Raw genomic sequence first — 20869 nt, 5'->3', positions numbered from 1 at the left:
TTTACACTTTTATTTTAATTGTTTGTGTTCCATTGTCTCTTCAGATAATTATTTTAAAATTTTCTATTTATTCATTTGAACTGAGCATTTTAAATATATTTATTAACGTAAATTTTCCAGAATTTGATTTTATTTATCTGAATTGTGTTTCTTTCGGAAAAATACTTTGTAACCCAGACTACGATGCATTTGAAAACTGCATATATTAAAAGAGAAAATACAGTTAACACGCCTTTCAATGTTCCGTTCAGAAAAGATATATATAAATAAGAGAGATGTATAACTGACATTTTAACTTAAAATGACTTGCATACACTGCTTTAAAGAGTTTTATCATTGTGCCCATTGCTTTACACAATTTTATCCTACATTTGGTTTCTTAAAATGTTATTCATGTTTTAGTCAAATATTTTATTTTTGAAATCGCAAGAATCAAATATCATAAGATAAAAAGTTTTAAATAAAAAAAAGTACAAATACTAAATTTTACGCAAAAATTTATTTTTTTCTTCTCTTTTACTTCAGCTGTTCTGCTTCATTCTTGCTCTTTTTCTTTAGGCATTCTGCAAGTATATTAAAAAGCATCAAACTTTTCAAAACATCTTCGTATTTCTGACAATCACTTTAAATAAAGTTATCGTCTTCCATTTCATAAATTCCACAAGTGGCTGAGCAGTAAAGTCGCTGAACACTGGTAGTTCTCTCCGGGGTTTGAATCTTGGTAAACGAGCTTGTTTCATAGGCGTTTTCGTGTATTTTTTTCATGTCTAACATGTATGCCAGCTGGTTTTCCTTAGAAAGTTCTTCACAAAGGTATCCCTTCTTTTAGGGAGGTAGCCCAGCTTTGCCGTAACTTAATAATCCAATTCAATCCATTTCATCAGTAATTAAGTCAGAGCATTTTCTCTTTGAACACCTAAATTCTTTGAAATATCCTGAAAGTATATTCAAAAGCGTCCACCTTTTTGAAACATCTTGGTATGTCTTTACTTTTTTTACTTATTATGTGCTTCGCCCTTAGCCCAGCTTTGCCGTAACTTAATAATCCAATTCAATCCATTTCATCAGTATTTAAGTCAGAGCATTTATCAATCTTTAGAGGTTAGCATTTTGAAGGTATGAGATGAAAGGAAAGGCTGGTTTCATCAAGAGGTTTTGGTTTATTTAATTATGGCAAAGCACACCAGTGCTATCTGCCTAAGGGAAGGGATGCCTTCGTGGAGGACTTTCTAAGAGAACTGACTCGTATACACGTTACACATGGGAAAAACCACGAAAACGTCCATGCAGCCAGCCCGTTTGCAGGATTCAAAACTCGGACTGAACTACCAGTGTTCAGCGACTTTACCGCTGTTTCATCAGGAGAGAGAAAAAAAAAAGAAGTCTTTTGGTAACATCCGCATACATCATTGGATAAACTCATGAATCTTCAAATAATTCGACTGAGAAATCATGGGATTCTCCGTTTATGATACGATATGATGTTCTATAATGTAATTTAAATTTATACGACCAGTCGCTAAGTCTAAAACGAGTCGCTCTTCACTTTAATCTGCAATGATATTGTTCCTGTCTCTTATGTCAACACCAGCTCAATTGATGGTATGTGCTGGTGTACACATCCAAGTTTTTTCTCTTTGAACACCTAAATTCTTTGAAATATCCTGAAAGTATATTCAAAAGCGTCCACCTTTTTGAAACATCTTGGTATGTCTTTACTTTTTTTACTTATTATGTGCTTCGCCCTTAGGCACTACATGGAAAGGGAGGGATGCCCCGTGGAGGTCTTTTAAAGAGAAACTGGCTCGTATCCACATTACACATGAGAAAAACAATGAAAACGCCCATGCAGCCAGCCTGTTCACCAGGATTAGAACCCCGGACCGAACTATCAGTGTTCAGCAGCTTTTACCGCTCGGCCGCTGGTGGGCCATCTTGGTATGTCTGACAGCCAAATTTCCCTGCAAATTTTTGCTTACTTTTCTCCCTAATTTTCTTCTTTCCTTCTACAGTTATTATCAGTGCTCACACAAGAAAATTAAGATTTTTCAATTCCTAGACCTTCCATAAATTTTGCATTCTTGTCAATTTTTTTAAAATATCAATTACATGAATTGTGTTTCACCTGAAGACAGCTTTTCATTTTCTAATCATTTTAACTATAAATAAAGTTTAAAGCAAAGTCCGAAGGAATTTTAATTAACAGATTTTTTGCTACATGACAAAGAAATAAAACAGTCCAGCAGTGTTTATTGTGTACCACCGAGTGACCCGATTCTTATATCGACTGAAACAATCTAAATCATATTAAAGATAATTTTTTTTATACATTCTATAACTCGAGAGAAAAATTAACTTCTTAAAACATTCTTTCTACGAGAATTAATATAAAAATTTATATTTATATATATATATATTTAAAGCTGGGACTTGAACCAAACTGTGAAAGTTTTAAAGTTTAATTTACATGGTGGTCATAATTAAAGTTCCACTTTGAAATGGTCATAAAAGGAAAACTACCGAACCAAATGGTTATCAAACTTGGGAATCGTGTAAAGGAGATTATGGGAATTTATTTTCCGAGGGGGAAAAAAAAAAAAAAAAAAAAAAAAAAAAAGAGTTCAAAAACTCACCACCAGGGGAAAAATGGAGCTGTATGCAATATTGTTAAATGAAATAAGACATGAAAACATTAGTTTAAAATGTATTTAATCATTTCTGAAACATGTTACGAAGCATGTCCAATGTAGCGTCCAGCATTTTCCGAAAGCAAGTTAAATCCTGTTACTGCATTCTCAACAGCAGCTCTTAGCATATCAGGAGGAATGTTATCAGTGTATCACATTTTTCATTTATGCCAAATTGTTTAGATTCTCAGCATAAACAGTGCTTTTGAGATAACCCCATAGCCAAAAGTCACAGAGGTTGAGGTCTGGTGGGAAGAGGGGAAGTGTCGGCCTATAAGACGTTCATTCGTGAAATGTTGCCTAAGTAACTGTGCGACACACGTGAGGTAGGGCCCAGCCCTGCATAAAAATCATAGTATCTAAAATGCCACGTTACTGCAGTTCATGTATCACGAGACATTTTAACATTGACTCTAAGTGAGCTGCAATCACAGTGGTCCAGCTGTCGACTGCTCTTCAGAGAAAAATGGTTCAGTTATAAAACTAGCTGTCATTCCATTCCAAACGGTGTGGAATGACTGCTATGCAATGGAATGCAGTAGGAGAATGTAATGGAACTAGGTAGATAACATGAGAAATTTCTTTGGCCCAAAATGATTAAAAGCGTTTTGAATCGGTATCTTCAAGTTTTAGGGCCGAATTCAGGCTTCAAAAATTACAAATTAGCGATCTGTAAGAAAATGATTTCCAGATTGTAAGCATTTGTGTGAGTGATTTGCAATCTCACATTTTCTAATCGCTTATTTGTGGTTTTCATGGACGAATTTCTCCCTTACACGGATGGCGCACTCAACTTTTATTGAATTCAACGCCTTAATTTGCTTACTTCAAAGTTTCTTAAGTGTATACCACATATTAAACCCGTGTAACAAAAGGTTAAGTTAGATTTAACCCATATTTCATTTAACAATATTGCATACAGCGCCACTTCCCCCCTGGTGGTGAGGTTTCAAACTTTCATTTTTTCAAGAAAAATAAATTCCCATGACCTCCTTTACAAGGTTATTACGTTTGATAACATCTGATCCAGTAGTTTTTCTTTTATGACCATTTCAAAGTGGAACTTTAATTATAACCACTCTGTATATTATTAAATTTTAATTTGAAGCTATGCGTTATATGTATACCATGCGTAAGATTTTCACTTTTATGGAAAAAATAAAGAATCGAAGCAAATATACTTAGGATAATGGACCAAAACTGAAAAAATTTCCCCTTCCTCCAAAAATAAAATACTGAAACTTCGACCTTGAATTTATTGGATTATCAAAATAATCAATTAGACTTATCTTCTAAGTCCTAGTTCCGACAACAATGCCGTCAAAAATTCCGAATTACTGAAGTTGAAGTAAAAGTTTAGTACACATTCACTGTATGTTAATAAAGTAATCAGAGTGTAATAAAAACAGATTATAGAATTTACGCTGACGCAACTTTTTGTCTGAATGCACAACATGTAATGGAAGAGAAGGCTTGTAGAGATCTGTTTTTGACATGCCTCTAAAAAATAGATATCATATTCCTTTTGTCTCGTCAAAAAACTTTCCTTTGAGAGGCAACTTTAGTTTTTGGGAAAGAAAAAAAGAATCACAAGAAGAAAAATTTGAAGAACATGCAGGACGATTGAGCACATACTTATTTTCGGAACTCAAGCAGTTCTCCGATTGGTTATTGAATAATGAAAAGATGCATTGTCAGGCAATACAAAACATTTGGAATACGTTTAACGTAAGATCAAAAGTCATCTGCTTAATTCACAGCTGTTTACAAGTCAACTACTCAGGCAATTCCAGAATCGTTTTGATCCTGAGCTTGTAAGACAAACCTAATATCACTGGATTTAAACACTTCTTTAATCTTCTGAGAACATTCCTTCTTTAGCTCATATTCCAAGAATATTAAGTGAATGCAATTATTGCAAAAGAAATTGATTATTCATTTGCACTACGGCTTGGTAGTTTACTAACGAGTTAACAAAACTTAAATTCGTCTTTTTGTGTCTAACAATACAACTATATTTTAAATATTTACAAATAAAATATTAAATTGGAGATTTAATTGGAGCCTTACCAGTTGCCTAGCATTTGAAGATTGTTAAATACTAATTGTTTTTTGTGAAGTCTAATCCAGGCTGCATGGTTGGTTTTCGTAGTTTTCTAGGTTCTCTATGAAAGCATCTTAACCAAATAGCTCCCATGTTCTTTCTATGTTCAAATAACCAACTAACCTAGTTTGAGTGCGATTTCCAAGTGAAGTTACTAGGAAAACCTGAATACTCATTAAAAATCATGTAGCTTGCCAATTGAGAGTAACATGAAAGATACGGCGCCAATAATTGAATTGCTGTTATGGTACGCTGTTTCTAAACTTAGATGGTCATTCCTTAATTAAATATAATTGATTTGTAAAGTCTACTAGAACTGGCAGTAAGAATTTAAGTGTAAATAAATAATATCGTGTGCAATCTTGATTAATATAAAATAAGAAATATTTGCATAGAAAAATATTTGCATTCAGACAAAGATTTTTGAAATATTTGCAATTACTTTATAAAAAGGATTTATTAATAACCGTAATAATTACTTATTATATTACTGATGATTAGAATTCAGTTCTTGACAATTACATTATAAATTAGAATTTTAAGGATATAATGAAAATACGCTACACACAAAAATACATTTTAGGATAAAAAATGAGTTGATTTTTTATGTTTTAAAACTTCGGAAATTCATTTAATAAACATCGTACCCTCATTGTTAATTGAATCCAGAATGTTGGGTGTCATTTATATAATTATTCTTACTTGTCCACAGAACCTGCTGACTTATCCAGCCATTAAGTAGCTGCAGATCATTTCTACATAACCATTGAACTCCATTAATTCAGTCTCTAGAGGGTTGTATGTTTATATCATAATTTGACTTTTATAAAAATGATTATTTTAAATCTTATGTTTCTATAAAAATATACTGTGCTTTAAAAATATGGATGATAGTATCAGCCGCTCTCTCAGCCACTTCATATGCAACAGCTTGTTTAGAAATAAATTATGCAGTTAATGTCATAAAATATTTTCATAAAATTCAAATAAACATCAAATGAAAGTTCTCAGTTTTAAACAATTTGATTTAAACTAAGTTAAGTAAAGTAGCAGACGATAAAACGGCGAAGAGAAAAATTTACTCTTACAAATATTTTTTAAAAAAAGAAAGAGAGAAATTTGAAAAAATGGTTAAAAATTTGAATCATAACATCTATAATTTAAAAAAATAGCTTTTCACATAGTACTAATAAATATTTATTACATATCATTGAGGGGAAAAATCTCATATAATTAATTCTCCGTAAAAATTTATTCGAAATTTAAGGTTAAAAATAGCTGTGGCAATTCACTGTAACAAAAATGCATAAACCACATTTGGCGTTACTTTCACTCAAAAAAAAAAAAAAAAAAGATGCCAAATTTCAAAATGCGAAAATATGTAAATTCATGTATATCTTAGAAAATTTTGAATAAAGACGTCTAATTTTTTTGCAGGTATGCTTAGAAATACATCTACTTTAAGATGATGGTAAAAATTTTATAGGCTATAATTCAAAATTTTTTCTGAAAAATTTATAAAAATGATTTAAAAATAGAAATTAAAAAAATAAATTAAAATTAAAAGAAAGGGTAAATTTTATTTGGAATGAACCTAAATTTCGAAATGTGAAAGGAAAAATCAAAAAAGTTTAATAAGAAATGAGATATTAATAAATATTTGCCAAATTCAATTAACATTGAGGAGCTAAAATTTTGAAGGCTAAGATTTTAAAACTACTCGTACGATTTTTACAAAACTTGGCATTCTGGCATAATTTGAGTTGTAGAATCAAAATATGGAAAAGATTGAATAGTGTGTTGGAGGCCAGCTCTTGAAAAACTGACTAACAGCTTTAGTGTGTTCTAATATGTCAGGGACTGACAAGACGAAACGGCTTCTTATTCGAAAGTCTAAAAACCCAAGGTGTTTCAAGCATGTAGAAAAACTTCCTGTTAATTATGACCATAGCACAACTGAAGAGAAAAGCATAAAATTCTCCATTCAATTGATAATAGTAAAGTGCATCCCCAAATCAATGGACTTACAAATATCAGAATTGAATTCTTACCATCAAATTCTAAAGGGTTATCCAGCCTATGGATCAAGGGGTCATCGAAAATTTTAAATCAAACTTTCACGAGCACTTGATTTTGATGCTTGTCGATAGAAGGAAAAAATAGGAACACCTTCAAACGCTAATGTAAATGTACTCAAAGCAATACGTTTAATGAATGATGCATGGGAAAACATTAACATTAACAATACATTGCCAATAGCTTCCTGGCTTAAGGCTGGGCTGGACATTTCTTAAAAGGGAAAAATCACTGGGGGAAAAAAAGAAGAAATAAATGACTTGAAAAATTTGGAAATAAGTAGAGAAGAACTTGAAAATTATGCATCTGTTGACGCCAATGTTATCACTTCCGAGAAACCTACTCCTAAGTATACTGTAGATGAAAAAAAATAATGAAAGTGATGACGAATGTGAAGAATTTCGAGCTGAACTGCCCCTAACATAACTCACTGGCTTTTATGATGATGTTTTTTGGGCCATGTGTTTTCGCCAAAGAACAATAACAAATGAAAAAGAAAATAAGACAGTTCAAAGAAAATTAACCCACTTCTTTTGCACTGTATAGAAATAAAAAATAAAGTATATACAATACAGTAAGTATGCATGAATTTTTAAGATTTTTTCCATTTTTTATGAGCACTCTGTTCATAACAAGCAAATATCGTGGTCCCTTCATGCTAGTTATAAGCGAGTTCAAATGTACCTTTAAATACTGCCATAAAAAGTTGCCATCTGTCGTATAAATACGAAATCATTTTGTACTAATGTTTGTTTACTAACCTGAATAATTGTTATAAAATTTTAATATACAATATAGTCTCTTCAACTTTAATTAGTTTTTCTACTTATGCATTTTTTTTTCACACATAGTATTTTAAAAACTAGACAACTACCAAATTCTTTATTTTTGTTTTTTAAAAAGAGCTCACAGGGTCACGTTTACGGTCAATGAAAATTCAAGATGCTTTCAGCAACAGATTTCCCAGTGCTAGAACAGATACACAAAACTGAAATTCTGTGATTACTTTTTGATTGGTAAAACAAAAGTCTGCAAAAAATGGGTGCACCTACACATACTGAATTTTGAAGCTCTTGATCATTCCATTTTTGTATAATGTACTGCACACATGTAATCTTTTATTATTATGAACAATCCAAAAAAAAAAAAATTATACCTTTTCTAAATCTTGGAGCTTGTGATAGAGATGCAGCAGCAAAGGGAGTTGTAAGAGCCATACTCACAGGTGCTGCCTGCATAACATACTGAGGAGCCATAGCAGTAAAGATAGGCTGTGGCAAACCAGGAATCATTTGCGAATGTGGAACTGCCATAACTGGGCTCTGAGCTTGCATTCGTTGTGGCTGTACTGGTATAGGTGTTGGAGGGCTAGTTACAGATGCAGAACGCTGCAGAAAAATCAATAAAATTAATCTTTCAACCTGAAGAAATCTGAAAAATTGCTTAAAGTTTACACAAATAAAACATTAATAGAAATTGAAATTCTGATGAAATATTAAGAGTTTATTAATGATCAGAAGAAATCCGAAAAATCTGATAACACACTAGAACCTGACAAATCAAATAAATGCAAACATAAATGAAATGTAACTTTTAAAATTTTGAGATAATTTAGAATTAGCATTAACACTTACTATTTTTATTGCTCTGCATATATGTAAGCAGAAAAAAAAAAGTCTTTCACTGTTTTATATATATATTTTTTTTCTATTAAATGTAAACTCTCAAAAAATCACATCAGTTTGCTTTGCTGCTGAATTTTTTTCATACAGCAAACCCTTGGCCAAATGTGAGGCTTACACCATTAACAGACTTCACACACACCAAAATCACATTCTACAAAGTTAAATTTCCACAGAAAAATATTTCTGTGGAATAATTTAGATTAAGAAAGTATGTGTAATTTAAACAAATCAAAATACTGTTGTAATTAAAAGGAAAAAATGAAATAAATATTAATTGAAAGCATTTTTTTTTTATTATTATTATTGCTTGATAAGTGCAAAATACAATTGTGTTGCTGCCAGCCTTGAAATCTTAAAACCAGGAGACTTTTGCAAGGAAATCAGGAGGTTTTTGATGCTGCATGGTGACACCTGCTCCTAGGTGCTTTTATCTGATTAATTCTCTTTATAACACATGGCTCAGGTTACTGAACTATTCATAACAGAAGTCTGATATAAAAATATTAGAATTCAGTTGAATATTCTAAATCTTATGTTCTTTGGCTAATTTCATTTTTTAATTTCCTTACACCAAGAATTTCAAAAATCCTGAAAAATACTGTTCTGTAAAAATCTCCACAATTTCAGATACTTAAGAATATTCATGTGAAAGACATATCTATGTGCATACAAAATTAATTTTAAACTATTTCCTAATGAAGCAAAGAGCATAAGTTTTTTTTATTCATTAAAAATTAATTTTGCTTCACTACATCAAGTCACACAGCTTATCTATTTGGTTTCTCAACAGTTTTAAAAAATATTTGCAAAGCTTGCTTCTGATTTCCTTTTCTTTGGGGAGAGGTTACTAACTGGAAACTACTGCATTTATATTTTTTATTGCTAATAATAAAAAAATTCAATGCAATCAGAAAAACATTCTGATGCAGACAATGGTTTTTGGAGAACTATTAGAAAGAAATTAATGGTTAATGGAACTTTGTGAATTTTGGTTAACTGTTCAGTTATGCAATGTATTATCTCTAAAAGTCTTTAACAATAGTCATTATAACATTAAATGAATTTAACTGGTCCACAGAAGTTAAAACTAATTTAATAATTTTTAACAATATTAGGCATTTCTGTTTTCCCATCTTCTTTCATTCTGAAGATTTCAACCCTAAACTTCATTTTCAGCCCAAAATGGTTATTTTATTAGTTTTGAAACTTAGTTTTGTATTGTTCACTTTTTTTTTCAATCTGTTGCCATTCAGAAAAACATAAGATAATTAATAATTCTTTCATAGTTAATCTGATTAATTAATCAACTAAACTATTTAAATACAATAGATGCATACCTTCATTTTTTTATATACTTTTTAATACAATTTTTTTAAATAAAAATGTTTTTAATCCTTGATATATCTAATTAAAAATGCTAAATATTCTTATAGAATTAAATTACTTAAAAGAACCCATTTGGGCAATAATTAAAATTCAAACCCTTTCAAATTATATATACATATATATTTCTGTATACAACAAACAGCAAGAATAGCTTCTTTGTACAGGACAAAGTTTGTTCAGACAAGAAGTCTGACATCTCATTGAACTTTAAAATAGAGCTAAACTTTTAAACTTATGTAATCTCTGAATGATATATTTGTTCTAAAATAAAATCTGAAAAAAATTTTGACTACACAAATTTACAGACTTGCAGTCTGTATTTCACAAACTTAGAAAATTCCAGATTTGAGAAAGTAAAAAAAAATCCAAAATTCCAGCTGTATCTGGCCCACTCACCCCTGATAACTTTTATACTCAGAAAATCTTGAGTATTGGAGGACAGCTCTTATTTATTAAGTATTTTTAAATAAGAAGAAAAAATTTAATAATTAATGTAGAGTATTTGTGTGGATAAACTCGGTAATGCACCATATACTGAAGTACACAAACTTAAATACAAATATTAACTGATTACCATATGAACATAAATCTTCATATAAAAATATATCAATATTTCAAGCAGATTACGACAGCTCAAATCAAACTAAAGAAGAAAAATAAATAAAAAATAAACATTAATTAGAAATATTCTAAAAATCATTATAGGGAAGATGATGGAATTTGCCTAATTTAAGTTTCATTAATTCAATAAATTTCATTTATTGCTGAGCAACATCTTCCTTAATTAAAAATTAAAAACCAGGAAAATTGGCAGCTAGTCAATTAGATTTTAAAAAAGATGGCGATTTTTGATTCAAACAACAACTGTCACAAAAAAAAAAAATTTTGAATTAAGACATGAAGGGTTTTCAAAGTTTCTCACAAAACATCCTTTTCATTCTTATTTGATCAATCTCCAATCAAAATCAGACAGTTTCTGTGCCTTTCTTAACAATTTGTTTAATTTCTTTTAAGTTAAAGTTCTTTACTTTCTTCTTCATTATTATTGCTTTCACTGTTGACTAGTATTACAGATCATCCTTCTGATTTCATTGGTCATTTCTGGATCATCATTTTTCGAATAATTTTTTGGCTTTCCATATCTGAAAATCTTTTGCTGCCAACTTCTTTTACAATTTGTATGCTTTTTTTTTTTTTTTTTTTCCAAATTAATACAAATCCTGTAAAATTATTGATAACTTCTGGCTAGAGCCAATACCAACAAGCATTCAACACTGAACCATGTATGAATAAAATTCCAGTGTTTGACAAATTAAATGGTTGCAATTAAAATAATGTGTATATATGAAATTGCATTCCGCGGATATGAGCTAAGCCATGCTCTACTGTATATGTTAATGTAAAAGAATAAGCTGAGCAAGATAGCATGCATTTCCACATACACCTTTTTTTCCCACAAATAATTATCAATTTATAAAACGTATGATAATTAAATCATAAGACTGGTTCTAGTACAGCCAAAATAAAAATGCCATTGGTGAAGTAACATATCATTCAAATGGCCAACCTTCATTTACAATCAGGTAACTTTCCACAACCACAATGGAAAATATGCTGCATTAAAAACTTTCTTCCACAGTGGAAAAGACCATGAATGACCAAAGAAATACAGCAGAAAAAACTATTTTTTAAAATATTTCCGATTTATATAACATTTTCATATTTATATTTATACAATCCTACCTACATTTTATTCATAATTTAGCATTTAAATTACTAATTAAAATATTTTTATTTGTGTATTTCAAATGCATGTGCATAACATTTTCACTGACCCAAAATAGTATAATGCTTGGTAATTGGGCAGTATCACAAGGAAACATATGCAAGGCATCTCAGCTTTGTTAAATCACTCAGTGGTAACAGTATGAAAGTTATGTACCTTGAATCTAAAACCAATATTCTTGCTTTTGTTTATTTCGTGTTTCATTAACTCAGTTCCATTATTTGTCAGATTCTGTAATTGCGTAATTCCAAATAGTGTTCAAACTCTTTGCAGGAAAAACACATATAACATTGAAAAAAAAAAAAAAAAAAAAAAAAAAAAAAAAAAAAAAAAAAAGCAAAAGTATCAACTAAAGTAAGGTATTAGGTGACAGCTGTTCAAAAGATCAACCAAGATAAAAAATACCACATAAGAGTTGGGACAGATATCAAGATGATGAATGTTACCATTTTCTTTGACTATCATTGTCTTGTGGATTATTTCTACCAACTAGCCATGTTATTAATAAAAAAACTATTATTTCAGTGATTATTTGTGTGATGCAATTCTCAGAAAACAATACGAAATATGGCAAGATAACAAATTGATTTCGCATCATGATAATGCACCTGCTCACAGTGATGTTCTTGTTTGAGAATTTCAATTCAAATCCATAAATGTGACTGCAATTTCTGAATTCACTTGATATGACACTGTATCATTTCTTATTTCCAAAGTTAAAACTGCAGCTTCATGGGCAACATTTTTGGTCTAGTTAATGCAATAAAATAAATTCTGCTACTAGTCTTGGAATGATTTTATAAATGCGACTTTAAAACATGTTTTATGAACCTTAAAAAATACTGGCATAAGTACTCTGCAGTCACAGATGATTACTTTGAAGGGGATATAATAAATAAATCAACAAGATGAAATTTTGTGCTTAGCCCAGTGGTCTCAAGCTGGCAGCCCCCCGAAACAATTTTATGCGGCCCACCAATACATTTCAGTAATGTATTTGTTTTGATACAATGCTTAAAAATTTTGATACTAGCATAAATTCATTAAGCAAAGGATTGCAATATCATGTTCATTAAAAAATTAGAAAAGTGTTAGCAAACATTTTGGCAGTCATTATTACAACAATTATTTAAAAATATTAGTTTGTGAGTCACCATAGTAGTGAAACATATTAATGAAACTGCAAGTAATTTATGATGTCAGTTAAATGAAAAATTTATTAATTTTGCAGCATTTTCACTAGCAGCTGACGACAGTACCAACATCATGATAAAGCACAGCTTGCCATTTTTGCATGAGGTGTTGCTGATGAGGTAACAATTTGAAGCAGTTGAGAAATTAGGAAAATAATTCCTACAAAAGGAAAAACTGTTGGACAGAATTTTTTTTTTTTTTTTTCCCTGAAATAAAAGCTGTAATAGTTAAATATAATTTAAGTTGGGATTTACTGATTGAATTTGCAAGGATGCAGGTGTTATGTTTGTTGAAAACAAAAATGGAGCAGTGGTAAAATTAAGAACTATAGTGAAAGAAGAAAATTTTCAGAACACATTTTGCTCTATATATTTATTGCATTATTCACCAAGAAGTATTCTGCGTCAAAAACTTGCAAATGAATGATGCTATGGAAGCCATAATTAAAACCGTAAACATTATCCATGTACAAATTCCAGATTACTGAAAATTTGTTATACTGCTTCAAGAAATTGAAAGTACTGAGAAATGATTTATTATTCTGAGGTGAGGTGGTAAAATCAAGGACCTGTATTAAGACAATATTTTGATTTCATGAACAAAATCAAAATTTTCATGATGTAAAAAATAAAACCATTCATGAGCTGCATAATGATACATGGATAACAGATTTAGCATTTCTTCTTGATTTAAGTGGCCATTTAAATATTCTCAATAAAGAGCTGCAAGGAAAGGAAAGACTTAACACTGATATGCATGCTTCTTTTAAATTCAGAATATAGGAAACACTACTTAAATCAAAACACTTTGTACATTTCCTACCCTGCTATTCCAGATGAAAAATCTTAAGAGTATGAGGCCCCCCCTCATTATTATAACAAGAACTTAAAGGCAGATTTAAGGAATTCAATGTTTTGGAATCTGATTTCAAATTATTTTCATTGCCATTAAAAACAAACATGAATAATGCACCAGGAAATATACAAATAGAATTAATTAACTTTCAGAGTGATACAAATCTTAAAAAGCTAAATATTCTCAGTTGCAATGACTGGTATTGCATATTTTTTTATAAGAATAAAGGCTTTATTTGGAAGTATGTTTACTGTGAATAGATTGTTTTTTGCAGTTGAAAATTAACAACAAAAGGGCTCGATTACCCAATGAGTGTCTACAAGCAGTTAAGAAGATAGTTTCCAATAATTTTTCTCCAAGGCTTATATACATTATCAAACTCAAAATGCCATCAAGTGTCAAGCTGTGGTAAAAAAAAGGGGGGAAGGATGTTAAATTATTTACATAGTAATATGCATTTTTTCTCTCTGTCTCAATAAAAAATTTAATACATAAAGGAAAGAGAATAGATTGCTGTTGTTTATTTTAAAGTTTTGTTCCACTGGGAAAGTTTTCTCTCTGGAAACTGGGAAATATAGTACGTTTTCATAATTCTTTTATTTTATATTTATGTTAAAAGTAAGTTACTTAGTGGTTAATTCAAAATGAATTAGTTGGAATTAATGTCAGTTCGAAAATTTGATATTTATTTTAATCCTGAAATGTAACCAAAAGAAATGTGTTAGAAAATAAGCATGATAAATTTGATTTTCCCTCCTTTGTGTTATTATTAGTATTGTTAATATATGTTTTGATAAATATTTAATAAGTGAAATTTGAAATTAAATTAAGTTAGCTTTAAGCCGCTTCAGGTCATTCACGCGATCTGCCAGCCCTTTGAAGTCATTTCTGTTGCACTTATGTAATTTGAGTTCGAGACCACTGTTTTATGGGATCATTCCCAATACCTTTTTATTAAAGTAATAGTATTTGTATGTATGTTAACAGAACTTATATTTGAAAAAATTAAAAAAAAAAAAAAAATGCAGGATAAGATTATACTACTAAATCTAAATTTCAAGAATGCACTGTATAATGAGAAATACTTACCGGAGTAAAAGATTTTGCATTCGGATTAAAAACAAATTCTTTAGCATTTGGATTTAAATTTGAAAATTTAACTACATTTGCAGATTTTTCATCAATGTCTTTATCAATTTTAACTTGTTCTGCTAGTTTTTCAGCTAGCATTGCTTGATCTGTCTTTAACTCACTACTTTGAAATTCGTCTTTAGGTTCATTAGAGTCTCTATTTTCATCTGTCAGCTAGAAGAGAGCAGAAATACATCAAAATTTGTTTTTTATATATAAAACTGCAGAAAAAATATAAATTTTATTTTACAGTGCCGCAACAAGTACAGGATGCAAGGGATAGAGATATCCAGATGCAGAAACATGAATCTTAACATCTTTGAAGTTTATAAAATACTTTTCTTGTCAACAATAATTCCCTCCCCCCAGAAATAGTAAAGATTAATACGGGTATCTCTTTGCATTATCAAATTGTCAAATGTCATTTGATTTCTTTTTAAATATTTTCTAGCACCTCAGACACTGTTAGAAAAACAGTCTTAGCCTAGTGTAGATTTTGGAAAACAACTGATTTTGACTATAATCAAAGAAGGGTCCTACAGGAACAAAAGAAACTTCTCTGTAAAATGGAAGTATTGACTGCCATACTAGTTATTTTAGAAGTCAAACAAACAAAAATCAACATTATATTTTCAAATTTTCCAGGACTAGTTTCAATGGTTTAATGATTTTGTGCCATTTGCACTTTCGTAGCTGAGGAAGTTGGATTGGTAGTCAAACCATCTAAACAAGTCCTGGAAAATTTGCAAATATATTGCTGATTTTTGTTGTTTGACTTCTAAAATAAACATTGTTTGGCATGTTATTTTAACCTAGATTAAATTATACTAATATTCAAAGCAATGGGCAAAGAAAAGTGAACACAAATAGTTTTTTTTAAGGGTGGGCATAATTTTAAATTTTAATATTGGTGTGTTTCTCTTGCATTTGAACTGCTTCTGTGATACATAATTTTGAACCTTCCAAATGTTTAATTTTTCTCTAATATGCAAGTTTAAAGAAAAAAAAAAAAATATTCGTGAGGATTTAAATGCAGCTCTCTGAATTGAAGAAATAAGAAAAATTCAATTAAAAAATATATAAAAAGAATTGTTTGAAAAAATAATTCTATATTATTTTCTTGGTTTTATGCTAGTCTCCTTATTCTATATTAAATTTTTACCTTGAAAACTTGCCTAAAACTGAACGGTGAACCTCAGGTGTGCCCAGAGTGGGCTCACTGAGAGACTAGGACCAGACCAAAAACTGTATTTTTATTTCTCTGCAGCTCTCCGGTCAGTACATTGACAATAGAAAGGTAGGTCCACATCCATGTTTCATTACTCTCCCCTTGGTTATCAACTAAGAAATTGTTGAGGTGATTTTGTGATGGTCAGGGGTAATTTTATAAGTTATAGCTCTTTGGTTTTTCCTCTTTCGCTTTCATTCAAAGAAGTTTTGTTAGCACTATGTTTGATAGTTTTGAGTTATAGACATTTAATTTTATTTCATAGTTTATCATTTCTAATTGTAGATATAATATTAGTTTATATTTTTCGGATTTTTAATTATTTTCCTAATGGATCGGAGAGCGCTGACCATATCTGAATCACTGAAAGTGCTACACTAATTGCTTTCAGATAGTGAATCTGATATGGATCCCGATACATGTGCAAAGCGTGCAATATTGGGTTGTGCTAATTCAAAGGTGGTGTCACTTTCTTCGAAAAGTACCAACATGAAAAAAATAGATAAAAGTGTAAATATGAAATGTAAATATCATATACCCAAGCTATTTTTTTTTCATTCAAATGCATGCAATCATCATATAACCAAGAAGAGCTATTCTGAGGGGTATAGAGTAGCAAGCCTCCCTGTGGCACACCCTGGGTAACCTGCTACAGAATCTAGTGTTTTTTAATCATAGGCAAAATCCCTTACTCTTTTGCACACTTCCAAGCAATACTCATTTCAAGGCTCTATTCATTCAGTGTGCCCGCTGCAGGCACAGCCACAGAAAAATTTTACCTGTATATTCCTCTAGGTCTGATTAGACAGCCTACTTTTTTTTTTAGTCCAAAGGGGCTTTTATGCCTGAAGAACTATTGTTTTCGTTTTGCAATTTTGCGTTGAATCACTATAAATGGTGAATCACTTTTCAAACTGCTGCCACCAAATGTTAGAGTCCTGCATTATATTTGAAGAAATTGAATAATGAAAAATCTGCATAAATGGTTTCTCGCATTTTGATAAAACAACGGTATATAGAGTCATAGAATTTTAAATGACGCAATTCTCTTACGAATATGGGCAAGTAGAAGTCCAAATTTGTAATCTGGAATTTGTTTTATTATCAATTTCATATTTGTAAAACTTGAACGAATTTTTTAACTCAATGATTTAAAAGTGAGCAATGCCAACACTCTACATGGGAAAAAACCTTTTTATCTCCAACACGTGGAACTGTATATTAGAAATTCTAAAGATATGCTCATTTTAAAATTATTTTGCAACATTGCTATTGAATTGAATTTTATGGTTTAAGTGCAAAGAACATGATATTTAAGACATAAAGGTAACATACAAAACATTAAAAACCGCCCCTTTGAACGTAATTTAAAATCTGAAACCTTTCGGATTCCCCTCCCCCTTGTTCAAATTCCAAATTTAAGAGGTAGCATGCCAAAAAAGGTTAAACTAGGCCCATAAGATAGAAATGTTCATATTAAGAGAAAGCTGTGGGGTATTCCAGTTTGTACAAAATTAGTAAATTAGAAATTTTGATAGTATATTATTTCAAATGATGTTTCACAAATAAAAATTTAATTACATTATAAAATTTTGAATTTTTTTGTGATTTTGTAATGTTAGTGGATGTTTTTGAAAGCCTTCCCTAAACAAATATAATTATGAAATTATATTTTTATTTTATGTTCACAAAATTATATGGTCCATATTATTATTGTAGGGCAGTGTAGAATTAAATATATATTTAATTTGTATGCATTAGTTTTTCATTTCATTTATCTAGTTTGAAGATTTTTATGGCCATAAATAAATGCAAACTTTGATAATTATACAATACTAGAGGTCAGTTACCTTTATTAAGGAATGAAGGCTTTTATGTGTAATTGTATTTAAACATCTCACAGCCAACAGCAAGTTGTCATGCTTGATTTGCATTGTATAGGATTTTGCCCATTTTTATCAAAGTTTCTTTTGTTATTGTACTCAATTTTGTTATGTATTTGTACATTATTATTATTGTATGTAAGAAGTTCTAAATTCCATTTCACATTGCTTTACAAATAAGAAAATATGGATTATTTTTATAAGTGTTGAATAATTAATTCAAATTTCATTAATCTGTAAAAGAAATTTTGGTTTTATATTGCAACATAAATTTTTATGAAAGACTTTCAAGCAAAGGACTGCGAAATATTGATTATTATTAATATTCAAGCAAAGATTTTACTGAATTGTGACCTTTTCCAGTATTTCTTGAAAAAATTACAACATTCCTTCAGTGATTTTACAGAAAAAAATGAACTTGCAGACTTTCAATTTACATTTATCATTAAAAATGATACTTACAAGATTTTGTTATTCTTAAAAATTGTTTAGATCAAAATTTTATAATTCCCCCCCCCACACTATTGTATTTTCCTTTCTTTTGCTACTGCTACAATGCTTTCTTCTAAAAAGGCTTTTCTGTTGCCAAGCCTTTTTCTCTTTGAAGGGGGGATATGCAAGATAAAAATTATGTAAATCAAAATTATAATACAAACTAACGGTAACCCTTTAATTCTCTCCTAAAAATTGTAATAACTTCTCTGGATTGTGTCATTTCTAGATCATTCCATTTTGCATGACCTGCTGTAATTGGAAACAAACTTTTTAATTCAAACCAAAACTTTTCTTTTCGTGTCTTTCCATATTGGATAAACTATGCACTTTAGCTTCTGTCTCAGCAGTGTTTGCACAAAATTTCGCTGGGCTCACTTCTTATCACAATAATATAAAAAATTTGTTCTTGAATAGGCACGAAAGAGAACTGTGGCCACAAATGCCAACTGGCAAACAAAAATGGAATTGAAACTGACAACTGACTTCACCGTCAAGTTTCTTAGATCTTATGAACTCTAAATATTAGCATACTATTCAATCAGAATACTTCCTCTTCAATATGGATCTATGATCTATCCTAGATAGCTATAATGCATTGATGCTGTTATATATATACTATATATATATATATATATATATAACTGTTACATGCAAGTTGTATGTATAAAAAAATAAATTATGAAAAAATGTAATTTGGAAAAATTTGTTTTGATAAAAATCGTACCACATATCTCAAGATTGTTGCTGAGGAAATGTTCATAAGATGAACAGTATTAGAACATATGTTATTACAGTAGATGCTGATTAATGCATCACAGTTTATGTTATCATTTGTATATTGTTATCGAATTGCCAAAGACCTTTCAGTTTGCATACAGGAAGCATAGAAAATACATCGCATCTTTTAATAAAATATACAATTAACATGATCAAAATTATATAGAATCAATTTACTTCAGATTGAAGTAAGTTTCAAAACAAATTCAAAATCGTTTATAAAAGTTAGGGGCTGCAAAATAGGGCCAAGTAAGAGGTTAAGTTGCCTTTCTGTTTCCATTATACATTAAAAATAATAATAATAAACTACACAGGTTTTCAGCAACTCTATTGATCCTGAGTAAATCAGACACAGATCCATCTTTTTCACAATTAAAAAAATATCTCTAATTTTTTTTTCCCTCTTGGGAGGGGAGATATTTCTGAAAACATTCCTTCCAAACTAAAGTTGCTTTTTTTCCCCTAATTTTAAAATCCACACTGACATGCTCCCTTTCAATGAGAGATGATCTTCAAATGTTAAGGGTTCAGAATCAATCAAATAATTTCCAAAAACATTATGAACAATTCATAAAAAGCTTTTGCATTTTTTTTAAATAAAAAGCAGTGAAAGTACCTTTTATATGTTTCTAGGTATATTTATATTAAACTAGTTAAATTTTATTGCTATTTTGAAGGCTATTCTTTCTCGTTATTTAACACTGCCAAAACAGGCATGGATAAACATAATCACATTACGTGGCACCAACTATACAGTCTGTTCAGTTTCAATACAAACATATTTCCAAAATTTTCTGCATAAGCACTTTTGGGTGTAAAAACAATAATGATTTCACTTGATAAGTTTACATAAATATCATAGCAGATAAAATACAACCAAAGTTTAAAAAGAAATCCCAAGAATTTGGATTAAAACCATAAAATCTTACTTTGAAATTTGAACTAAACTTTTTGAATTCTTCTATTTCATCATTTCGACCTAAGGAAACAAAATGATAAAAAATTTTATACTCTGTAGAGAATAAAACATATATCTGTTTTATATTGACCAGCAGAATAAGATAAACTTAACTTTCAATAAACATCTTTTATTTGAAATTCTTTCTTTCAACAGCATATATGATTTATAAAGTAACATAATACCATACAAAGTCTTTAATACGTTTATCCATAATCCAGAATGATCTATAATCCAGACCTCAAAGCTACAAACATTCTGTGCATGTGTAATGCGTTTACGCATGCACATAATACGTTTATGCATGTGTGTTTAATGTATAACAGACGGTATAAGCTAGGCTAAAATTAGCTAATTATCTATTTCAGTTAATGTTGCAGATTGCGTTGTTCCTTAAATCTTCTAATTGGATCTGGCTTATTATTTTTTGCAGAATGTTAGAGCAATTTTATAAAAGTAAGCTTCAACTTTCGATTACGTCAAAAAGAGTTTCCGATTCTGGAGCTGCCAAAGGATCTACAAAGCGAAAGCATGTTTTGATGTCCATCAAACAAAAAGTGGAATTGCTGCAAAAAATGGATAAAGGCATGAAGTAAGTGACAGAAAGGTTAGTGAAAACAAAAA

The 20869-nt window shown here is 30.0% G+C and overlaps 1 protein-coding gene across 4 annotated transcripts in view; it reads right to left on the bottom strand.

The window, feature by feature from the left end:
* The window catches only part of LOC118197347 (uncharacterized), a 194964-nt gene that overhangs the window by 52529 nt on the left and 121566 nt on the right, over positions 1-20869 (bottom strand). For all 4 annotated transcript variants that reach the window (XM_085813143.1, XM_035368846.1, XM_035368847.1 and 1 more), the window contains 3 exons: positions 20217-20266; positions 14863-15078; positions 8024-8255 (listed from right to left, as the gene is read on the bottom strand). In XM_085813143.1, the coding sequence (XP_085669269.1) occupies positions 8024-8255; positions 14863-15078; positions 20217-20266 (498 nt within the window). The remainder of the gene's footprint in view (positions 1-8023; positions 8256-14862; positions 15079-20216; positions 20267-20869) is intronic.

This window comes from Stegodyphus dumicola, chromosome 3 (genome assembly GCF_044657685.1).
Source record: "Stegodyphus dumicola isolate Sdum_Otavi_A_Nest chromosome 3, ASM4465768v1".
Lineage (NCBI taxonomy): Eukaryota > Metazoa > Arthropoda > Arachnida > Araneae > Eresidae > Stegodyphus > Stegodyphus dumicola.
This window is presented reverse-complemented; position numbering and strand designations above follow the sequence as displayed.